This window comes from Antechinus flavipes, chromosome 5 (assembly GCF_016432865.1).
Source record: "Antechinus flavipes isolate AdamAnt ecotype Samford, QLD, Australia chromosome 5, AdamAnt_v2, whole genome shotgun sequence".
NCBI lineage: Eukaryota > Metazoa > Chordata > Mammalia > Dasyuromorphia > Dasyuridae > Antechinus > Antechinus flavipes.
The window spans coordinates 226820524-226831805 of NC_067402.1; the positions used below are offsets into that span (position 1 = coordinate 226820524).

The 11282-nt window shown below is 37.2% G+C and overlaps 1 protein-coding gene across 1 annotated transcript; it reads right to left on the reverse strand.

The window, feature by feature from the left end:
• Positions 1–252: 252 nt before the first annotated feature.
• On the reverse strand, positions 253–10601 carry TMT1A (thiol methyltransferase 1A). The gene is made up of 4 exons (XM_052000802.1): positions 10046–10601; positions 6964–7063; positions 5698–6292; positions 253–3540 (listed from the first exon to the last, which is right to left on the reverse strand). Exons 3-4 carry the CDS (start codon positions 6193–6195, stop codon positions 3304–3306), a joined length of 735 nt encoding a protein of 244 aa, XP_051856762.1. The 5' UTR covers positions 6196–6292; positions 6964–7063; positions 10046–10601; the 3' UTR covers positions 253–3303.
• Between the last annotated feature and the right edge of the window lie 681 nt (positions 10602–11282).

Genomic DNA, 11282 nt, shown 5'->3' on the forward strand with positions numbered 1-11282 from the left:
GGTTCTTTTAATGATCAGAGAAATGTTAATTAAGATGATTTTAAAATACTACTAGAAACGTAAAATTGGAAGAAAAAAGATAAAGTTCAATGTTGGCACTACCATGGAGAAAAAAGCATTCTGTTACTCTGTCATTGTTGTGTAAACTCTTTGGAGAACAATGTAACACTATTTGAAGAGTCACAAAACTGTTTCTATCATTTGACTCAAATATCTTGAAAACAAACAAACAAAAAAAAAAAAAAACAGGCATTATCTGTACAAAAGTATATATAGCTGTTTTATTTGTAATTGTGAATAAAACGTGGGGACAATTTACATGTACAGTTGGAGAATGGCTGAATAAATCATGGCATATTGATATAATTAAATATAATGGTATTATAAAAATGGTGAATATGAAGAATATAATAAATATGGAAAGAAGTTTATAAATAAAAAGATCACCAGAATTAGCACTGTATATAAATTAACTACAGTAATTATTCATGTATGATTTAGTGACCTGGTCTATGATTTCATCAATGTAAGAGGAATTTCATCAATGCAACTCATCTATTAATTCAGTCTTAGTTACATGAGGCATAAGAGAAGTTGTGACTTGAATGGGTCTCAGAGGTAGGGTTTGAGCCTACAAGACCTTTTATTCTAAGGCTAGCCCCTCTATCCACTACACCTTGGTATTTATTCTATACATATACATTCTAAGACTAGCCTTCTATCATGCCTTGGTATCTATTCCATATACACACACAAACCCTCAAAAATAGTAGAACTTCATATGAATTTGGAAGAAGACTACAAACATTTTTTGTCTATTTAAATAGTTCTATATTGCTAAAGGTTTATGTAAGATTTTTTTATTTTTTGTTTTGTATGTTTAGTTGATTTTGTTGATGATCATTAAATTGTAAATATTAAAATGTAAATTGTAATAGAATCAGCCCAGTCTCAGAACTTGAGGGACTTACTTGGAATAAGATCTGGTTTCAAAGTACCTCTGGTACTTACTAGCTATGTGATTCTGGGGAAACAACTTTTTTCATTTAATTTTCATTTTATTTTTTTTTCAATTAAATTTAAACAAAAATTTTTAACATTTTTTTTTTTTTTACAATTTGAGTTCAAATTCCTTACCTCCCTCTGGGCTCTCCCTACATTTTCATATTAACCATGTTGCAAATGGGTAAATAATTTAACTTCTGTGTACTAAGTTGTATACTAGTTGCCATCTGTTTGGATAAGGGAGCTTCCATACCAGAAGTGTAACTATGCTGACTAAATTACAAGGCCTTTCCATATTTTCATGTTAAACTGATAATTATAAATTTTTAAATGAGGGTACTGTATATTATCTTTAAGATTCTTTTAAAATCTATTGTAAGCTCAGACACAGATAAGCAGAATGTTTCAAAATAATGACTTCCTAGAAATATGAAGAAAAATGACAAAATATCAAAAATTTAATAAGATGTAACATTTCATTTAATTTGCTTTCCAAAAAAGAATAGAAATTTCTTTATTGATTAAAAAAAATTGCCTTTGCAAAGTCCTCTTGAGACAAATACCAAACTTATTACAATACATTTAAGTAAACACTCCATAATATCAAACCCATGAAAATTTTCCAAAAATAGAACAATTTACATCTACTTCCAAAGCACTCCGGGAAATCAACCAGCTTCACATAGCAATTATTGTACAAGCCACTTGGAACAAAGAACTACCCCTGCCCAGAGTTAAATGGTGAAGAGCTGTTAATAGGTTCACCTATTAATTGAGCTTATCTAAATTACACTACCTCCAACTTTCTTGATTTCTAGAGCTCATCCCTATTCTGTGCAAAGCTATTGCACCTGAATGGTAAATACTAAAACCAAGAAGCCAAAACATATTAAAGAATAACCAGACTCACTATAGCTAAGAGTAATTAGGTTCTCTTGTTTTCTTAGTAACTAGAATAACCTGAGTATTAATAATCCTAATAAATGCATTTGGCTATGGCTCGAGTAGAAAAATGTTTGCCCTTCTAAGGGACACAGTAGGATGTATATGTGAGTTGGATGGAGTCTGAGGCCCTGAGGTTACATCTTAGCTCTATTCTTATCAGTTGAATAAACTCATATAACTTGGATGTAAACTTTATATATAAACATGTGTACATAAAACACAGATAGGTATACATAAAGCATCTATACACATGCATGTATGTCTAAAATTTATATCCAAATTATGTTTGTCCACTTACATCCATATACTGTGTATGCTGGTCAAATTATATAACTTGAACTAGTCACTAGACTGATTTTTTTTTTGAACCTCACTTGAAATGAGGATTGTTATGAGAGTTAAGAAAATTATATTTATCAATCATTTTTATTAGATTTTAAAGGTCATCCAGGTCCAACCTACTCATTTTACAGATAAGTCCCAGAGAGGCTCAGAGGTTTGCTCAGTCATACAGTTCCAAGATTCAAACCTGGTTCCATCAACTCCAAATCCAGATCTCTTTCTACTATATGCTGCTTCCTCCTCTTGTCTCAGTATTTACTTAAGCATTTATGATCTGGTGCTTAGGGTATTATTATTAGGAATAATTGTATTTAAATATAGGGGATTTTATCTCACAGGAGACAATATTGCTTTGTGTTTATATATACTCAGAATAAGCTGTGGCCAGTGTTAAACATGTGTGCAAATAACAGCCTATGGAACTTGAGAGAGGGAAAAGACTTATCTGAGCAGAATGAACTGTGGTACTTAGGGTACCAATCTCAAAAAGTCCTGCAGTTGAATCCTGCTCATCTCTTTGTGGGAATTTGTTATATGTCATAGATTCAATTAGTAAGGACTTCCATGTTCTGTTTCGTAGATTATCAACTTTGCTTCTTCCCCTCCTTTCTATTGCCCAAATCCAGACATTATTAGCAACAAGGGAGTGGGTGGGGAAGGCAGGGTGTCAAATCCAATTCAACCTAGCTCTATTAAACACTCGAGTAGGATGTTATATTGTTGGAAAAGTCAAAGATGCTGAATAGAATGTGATTTTGAGATTATTTTGGTATTCCATAATAAATATTTTCCAGTCATTCTGGATAGCCAAGATCTGGGTTGCATTTTTTCATATTTTCCCAGGAGAAGATCAGGATCTAGAAATATATAATACAACAGACCATCTTTCCCTATTCTGTGTGAGACAAAGAACAATCTCCTTTCTTCCCCTTCCCCATTACCACAATGTTTTTATATTTAGTTTTAAAAGAAGAGGACACTACTCCCAGAACCACCACTCTGCCCATCCAATTATTTCATGGCATAGCCGAGGATATGAGGTCGGACTAGCTTACAGGAGAGGGGTGCCTGAAGATGCTGGAGGTTGAGCTTGGAAAAGCTGGCCCGTTCCAGGGCTTTCCAGGTCTCTCTGGTTAAGTCGCAACCATCAAACAGTAGATGCCATATTGGTTGGAGAACCTGTTGCCAGAAGAAATTCCAGGTGGATGGTTCAGCTGCCACATGCTCCATGAAATAAAAAGCACCTCCCTAAAAAATGAAATAATTTCAGATATTTTAGACCACGGAAAGTCATAAAGTTCATTCATCTTTTTCAGCTTTCTCTTCATCCACAAACTAACTCACAAGTAATTATTTGTTGAAGAGGAAACAAGGTAGTCTTGGATACATTATACCTATGAGAAGCTTTTAGATGATTCTTTCAACTTCCTCCTCCACCCCTCCTGTCTTTTCCCCTCAAGGATTCACCTTGAAGCAGCCAGCCAGAATGGAAATCCATTGAGCAGAAGAGCTATAAACAATCTTGTGACACTCCAAGGACCCAAATAAAAATTTGAAGAATGTTTGGTATAAATAAGTGTGGGTGTTTTTTTTATATTTGAGGAAGATAGATATGTTCCAGACTCTTCCCCTGCTTCACCTTTTTAAGACATTTTTGCCTTTGGGAGGAAAGCAAAATCTGCCCTCCTCCCCAACCTTACTCCTTACAAAGAATTGGGGTTTGGCTTATCTTGTCCAATAAAATAGTCTTTGGGGTTCTTAACTGTTTTGGTGTCGTGGACATCTTTGTCCTTCTGATGAAGCACATGAATTCCTTCTCAAAATTTTTAAATACATAAGATTATAAAGGAAATAAATTATAATTAAATATAGCCTTCAAAATTAAAAAAAAAAAAACAATCACAGACATCTCTAGATTAAGAACCCCTACTATTCTCTGGAAGAGAGAGAAGGGGACCAGACCTGATTCTGGGTCTGGGTCTGAAGTAAGACACCAGTTGTAGCCTTAATCCCTGATAACTTCCTGGAATCCTTGCTCTAAAGTAGTCACAGACAATGACAATTTACTAAATATAATTTTTCAGGTGTCCTGGACTGATTAGCTGAAACTTGGGAATTATACCACACTGAAAATAAGACCTTAGTTAGGGATCAGGAAGACATAGCAAGGGTGAGCTCACTTAGCCACTGAATAGCTTCCTATTTTAACCAATTATTTTTCCTAATTCAGTGCTAAGTTCTAGTATTTTTCCATGTTTCTAGTAGACTTAGAATTCAGTGAACATAGTTTCAATCTATCAGACTTCATGTTAGGTATCCTGAGCAAAGACTCAATTGTGCTACTTTAGTTATAGCTTTACCATGTACTAATATTTTCATGAAATATCTTCTAAAAATTTATTACATAATTTATTACATATTATTATTTACTCATTAAATTTAAGAATTTAAGCTCCTGAAAAGTCTTCCAAGAATTTATTATAATTATGTGTCAATTATTCATTCATTTAATCCAAGGATTTATGAAGAAGATGCTATTTCTATAATATTTCTTAACTTTACCAGAGAGACAGCTAAGGCAAAAATAAACTTTATTTATTTATCTAACCTGAGCTATCCCAAATGTATTCTGTTTTCTTAGCTATGGCTGGGGAGATGCCAACTGAGTGGTCTGTTTTAGTTCAGTAAATTTATGCCTGAATTTCTCTCTTCTTTGATGTTAATATTTAAGTTCTGGAGCTATCATAAATTATTAATATAATAGTAGTAATGGAAAGACTCCAGTCATTTTCAAACATTTTCTTAGAGCAAATGTTGTATTGCTTGAAATCACTAGGAGACTTTCCAGAACAGATTTATATACAGCTTTCTATCTACCAGAAGGCTTTTGATAATTGTGCTAGAATCATTTTCTGGCATTTTAGAGCCACTATATCTGTGTTGTAATGTTGTAATTTCATCAGAAAATAATAAGCTTTTCAGTTTCCTGGGCAAGACTACCCAGCCACAGTCATTCTGATAATTCAAGCCAGCACCCTTTTTCACATTATCAAGGAAGCAGACTATGGCCATGGGGGAGTCAGGAGCATTGTTTTGCACTCTCACTTTGCCACTACAGACAAGCTATTTTACCTGTCTCTTGCAGCTTTGGGGGAAAAAACCAAAACACTGAAGATATATCGAGGAGGCAAAAACCTTGATGCAATCCAAAGAACAAAGGGGATTTTAGCCACCCACAATGCTTTGATATAACCAGTTGTTTTTCTTTATTGTGAGTGGGTAAAAGAAAGGGCCTTGCCGTGAGCTAGTGGACCAATTCTTATCCTGGATTTTTAGAAGGGTCCTAGGCTGCATCCGGTAGGCTATGCTGACAAGGGCCCCTGTGGTACTCTCGCTACGACTCACCGGCCTCAGTACTCGATGCACCTCTTTGAGGAATTTCTCTTGATTCTGTACAGAGCACAGGACCAGAGTGCAAACCACCACATCCATGGAGTCGTCTGCTATTTGATGCATATCTTCCCCTGAAGCCACTAGGAAGCGTTCAAACTGGAGGTGTCGGTGCTCAGCAATGCTTTGAATCAGGAACTTCTCAAAGTTGGGATTGGGATCGATACAGGTGATCCTGCTGCCAGGAGGATAGAATTTAAAGTTGGCTCCAGTGCCACAGCCAACCTCCATCAAGACCAACTTTCCCGAGGATCCTGCAAACTTGGGCAGGTTGCTAAAGAGCTCCTGCTTCTTGGATGACATCTCCTTGTTGTAGCTTTTAGTGAACTGCACCATGAAGAAAGGAAAGAGCTTTTTGCATATCCAGTTCCACAGTCCCAAGAAGTGGAGTAGGAAGATGGGAAACATAGTGACAGAGATGGCCAGTTGGAAAATGGGGACCATGAACGCCATGAGTCCAGAAGGAAAAAGTGCAGGCTGTTTTCTGAAGAATTCACTCCTTAAAGGTTCAGGACCCAGCTCTCCGGTTATTACAATCAGATCCAAAAAGCTACCAAGGCAAAAGGACAGGCTGTGTCAGAGCAACTTGGCTCAAATCAAGTCAGTTATGGGCAGCTGGCCCAGATTTTTACCCAATGAGCAAGGTCTTTAAGGGCTGAGCCAAAGCTCGGCTCCTCCCTGTCCTGCCCTTACTCTCCCCCTTCAACCCCTAACCTTTTACCTAAAAAAAACAGTTTCTTAATTTCATTCCCACCCGACTTCCCTTTTAGTGTTTATGATTTGTGGCTTTTCTGTGATGGCATTTTTGTCTGTTTGGGTTCGGGTTTTTCCCTGCTGGGCATTTCTCATACGTGCCCTGTTCCTGCTTTTTATCATGAAACAGAAGCAGTGTGGGGGAGTTTGGCTAAAATAAAGCATTTCAACAAAAGCAAATTCCCAGTTTTAAAGGGAAAAGGGATTGAGGGAGGTAACTATGCTAACAAGAAAGAGAAACAAGAACTCTCTTTTACTTTCATATTGGAGAACAGAGGTCAGCTACTGGCTCAAGAAAGTGGGGTTAAAATTTGAGCTAGATGAAAGCTTAAGCTCCCCAACGCTCAGTTTCCATATCTATACAGTGAGAGTGTTGGGTGATATGACTCTCTAATGACTTTCCAACTCTAGGATTCCCGGGATCCTGAAATTCCCAAATCTAAAGCAAGAGGTAAACATCTCTCTCACCTCTGAATCTGGAATGCATCCTTCCTTTACCTTTCTTCTCAGGGTCTCTAGCTTCCTTCAAAACTCCAAGTGCCATCTTCTGCATGTAATGCTGGAGAAACTGAGCAAGATAAGAGATCAGAGAGTATTTAATAGTTCATTAAATGAAGATATATACTGGGACCAATGGATCCATGTTTGGTCCTAGAGCTGAATAAGACTATGGTCTCCAAGAATCCAGCAAACAGGGTTCTCATTGACATGTATACACGTGGCTCAGACACAGGGGTAGAGGGAGATAGGGGAGGAGTCAAGGTGCTGAGAGGGCATCGGGACTGACAAGGTGAGGTGAGCCTAGGGAGAGGGGATGACATGGCATCCTGGGGAGGCACCCTGGGCATGGGGAGAGGCATCTTGATAAGACAGTATCTGACATTCCAATAGCTTGGGATGGAGAACATTCTGATATTCTAAAACATAAGATCTTTTATCCTTATCAAGTATTCTGATAAAGAGGGAGGGGAGGTTTTGCAGAACTGAAAAGTAGGGAAACCGAGGCAGGACTGAGTCAGAATAATTAGGGAAACTGAGTCAGGACAATAAGAGAACTGTGGCATAACATTCCACTCTCTCTCTTCCAAACATTCAAATCACTGAATTATCTTTCTCCAAAAGATCTTAGCACCACAATTTTGACCAACCCTATGTAAAGCAAATAAATCAAACTAAAACTAGAAAAATGTAAGGACTTATGGCAAGGACCAGTTTCTCCCCAATAACCCCAGAATCATTAGCATTAAACAGCATTCCTCATTTAGGGAGATGCACAAGCCTCCCTGTTTAGGTCCTCTGCAGTTGGGGAGCATCTCAGCCAGAGATGGAGAGTTCACTGTGGTCATTTGTGCATTTAACTCGGCCTCTGCTGAATAGTAGTGCTCAAGACAGTCCTGCTGCCCTAAGAGGGCACCCCAAGTCTGTCAGGGACTCCAAAAGAGGGAAAAAGTGGGGCCTGGAGTAGCTCCACCTGTCCCCTCTCTATGGAACAAGAGCTGCTACTAAGAGAAAGATTTCTGAGCAAAAATTATGCCGTTAGACCAAGGCAGGCAACCCCAAACTATTAGAGTTCTGCTTTCAAAATGCTGAAATACTAATTAAGGAACTGGGGTAACAGAAGTGGAGAAACAGATCAGAGACTGCCAGTCCCAGGACAGGTGTCTGGTTACTGGTTGTTTCTAAAGAATAATCCCCAAAACTGAGTCTGCCAGGGCAATTCCAGCAGAATAAGGGAATTCAAAGTTAAAACATAACCAGCAAATCATAGTCCAGTAAGTTTTAAGCAAGGAATTAAATAATTTCCAATTTAATCTAAACTAATGAAATAGGGGGCAGGGCAGAAGTGCCTAAGAACAACACATCAGTTTTTCCCAATTTCCTGAGCAGTTTCAACCAGTTTCCTTCCTTCCTTTTTTACACGGAAAAGAAATTATCAAATTACCATTCCGCATATAAATCCCAAGAGTGAATCAAAATTCCTGTACATAACAGACTAATACAGTATGTTTCCTAAAAATCCTTCAAACATATAGCAATAGTTAAAGTTGTAACAAATCTCAGTTTTAACAAATCTTAAAACAGTGATACAGTTAACATTTTAACAATAATTCAACCACTTTCCCCTCCCCAATATCAGTCCAAATGACATCAGGAGCAGTGATCTTCTCAAAAACTGCTTTCTGCTGAGGAGTCCAGAGAGGGTGCGGCCGTGCTGCCGGATGGGCCAATCCAGAAGTCAGTTAATACCTGTAACTGACCGAAATCTAGAGCACAGGTTAGAGCAGACTGATACAAAACATAAAGAGGACAGTATGAATTGGCCAGCAGCTTCCCAATAGATAAAATAGCATTTAGGTTTTTGCTCTCTCATTATTTAGAAACCTGAATATCCAGACACAAATATTCAGTAACAGACAGATGACCAGGGTAAATACCCATTTGCCAGGTATTTAGGATATAATCATTACATATAATCAGGTATGACATATAACCAGATTGGAAGTAGCAAGGTATGACATAATTGAATTGCATTAACAGTTTCTATTGACCATTGCTCTGATCATAAAAATAAGTTACAGTAGAACAAAGGCAGGGACACAACCATAACATAAGGAGTTAAAACTTAACTTTTAGCAAAACAGGATAAAATTGTTTTAATTCATTTTTACTCTAGATAATTGTCCCACTGACTGTCAGAGGGTGGAGCTTTAAAACTCCCAAATAGCATTAATTATAAGTCCAAAGAATTTTACTTCTAATAACAAATTCTATTAATCAAGTTTCAGACATATCCTAAACAGATATTTACTACAGCCATATATTTATGACAGTAAGAATTTGTCTCAGTAAGTTCTTCTTTCACATCTAGGCAGATGTTCCCATAAGTGAACATCATACATACAAACTAGTTTGCTTTTTAAAAATACCCAATACATAGACAAATATTCCAAATTACAGTGTCCATAACAGAAACATTTTCAAAAGGACAAACAAAAATATATTACTTTCAGAGGCTTTTTAAATGATCTTAGAATGACCTAATACAATCAATTATAACTTAAAATATCCTATACAAGGACTGCCTGCCATCTGGGGGAGGGGGTGGAAGGGTGGAGGGAGTGGAAGGAAGGAGGGGAAAAATCAGAACAGAAGTAAGTGCAAGGGATAATGTTGTAAAAAATTACCCTGGCATGGGTTCTGTCAATAAAAAGTTATAATTATTAAAAAAAAAGCATATCTTATACAGAACATCCTAATATCACATAAAAGAATCCAAGAGGTTCTTAAAAATATTAAACTTTCAGAAACACCATAATCTCATACTGATAACAGTAATAAATTGGTTTCAGTAAGTTCACAAGTTAGCTTTCATATTTAATAGAAACATTTTCAAAAGGACACGGAAAAACTATTATTTTCAGAAGCCTTTTAAATGATGGGCATAACTTCAGGATACAATCAATTAAACTTATACAGACTACCCAATTCTACAGAAAAGAATCTGAAAGATTCTTTAAAATATCCTTTGAATCTTTAAAAACAGCCTTACCAAATTATAGATCCGGTCTATTTCTTGAAATCTTTTGCCCAAGTCAAGCCTCTGCAAAAAAAAGGCTGGAGCACACTTAGTGTGTGTTGGGGGGAATTCCACGTGGCCGCCCTTTCCCCCACCCCACCTCCCACGAGGCAGGGGCGAGGAAAGGAGTCATATCTGAAGTAGCAGAGAGTAGTGGGGGTGACTTTAAGACAAAAGATCCCTACCCCACCCAACCTTTAGTGGATTGGGGGTGTGGGTGTTGAAGCTTTTAGAATAGTCAGACCAAAGAGACCTGAGTTTCAATTGATAAATGACGGACAAAAGCAGCTACACCCAAAGAAAGAACACTGGGAAACGACTGTAAACTATCTGCATTTTTGTTTTTCTTCCCGGATTATTTATACCTTCTGAATCCAATTCTCCCTACGCAACAAGAGAACTGTTCGGTTCTGCAAACATATATTGTATCTAGGATATACTGCAACATATCCAACATATAAAGGACTGCTTGCCATCTAGGGGAGGGGGTGGAGGGAGGGAGGGGAAAAAAAAATTGGAACAGAAACGAGTGTCAATTTAATGTAATTATTAAATAAAAAATTAAAAAAAAAAATAGAATAGTCAGACCTTAATTGGAGACACTGACCCCTTTCAATAAGTTAACCAAACTTCACACCAACAAGTTCTTAAGATCTTACAGTCAAAGATAACCAAATCTAGCCTGCAAAGGCAACAGTAAAATTATTTTCCGCATAAACTCCTTTTGTTCTCCAGAGGCCTTATCTAGGGTAGCTCCATTCAAGCCACGCCTAAATTTAAACTGCCTGAGTGAGAGTTGGTTTTTTTTTTTTTAAGTTTAAAATCACCAGTAAATTTTAACTAATTCCCAAATTTCTTAATTTAGCAGAGCTCTGAACCAACAAGACAAACAGCACATAAAACACATTCATTGACTGAGCAATTACAACATAAAACAAAGCATTTAACATAGATCAGGGGAAGTTATCAGCTCCCTTGAAACTTTTTTTTTTTTTTTTGCCAGACAGTGTCTTAAAAAAAGACATCCAAATTTATACTCTGGAACGCCCAGAATTGTGCCAACTGGCACACAGAACCAGATGTGTCTTAGGCACCCAGGTAGGGTCCCCTGCGTCCAGAGGACCCTACTCCCAGAATTCATGCCCGTCAGCATTTCATAATTCTGGGAATCCAGATTGCTAGCATGCAGAACAGAACAGGTGTCCATAAC

Excerpts from the sequence above, each read along its gene's own strand:
- TMT1A (XM_052000802.1), bottom strand. The coding sequence starts at position 6,195 with ATGGCGTTCATGGTCCCCATTTTCCAACTGGCCATCTCTGTCACTATG. Across the intron at positions 3,541-5,697 it reads TGCATCGAGTACTGAGGCCG|GGAGGTGCTTTTTATTTCAT; the intron begins GTGAGTCGTAGC and ends TTCATTTTTTAG.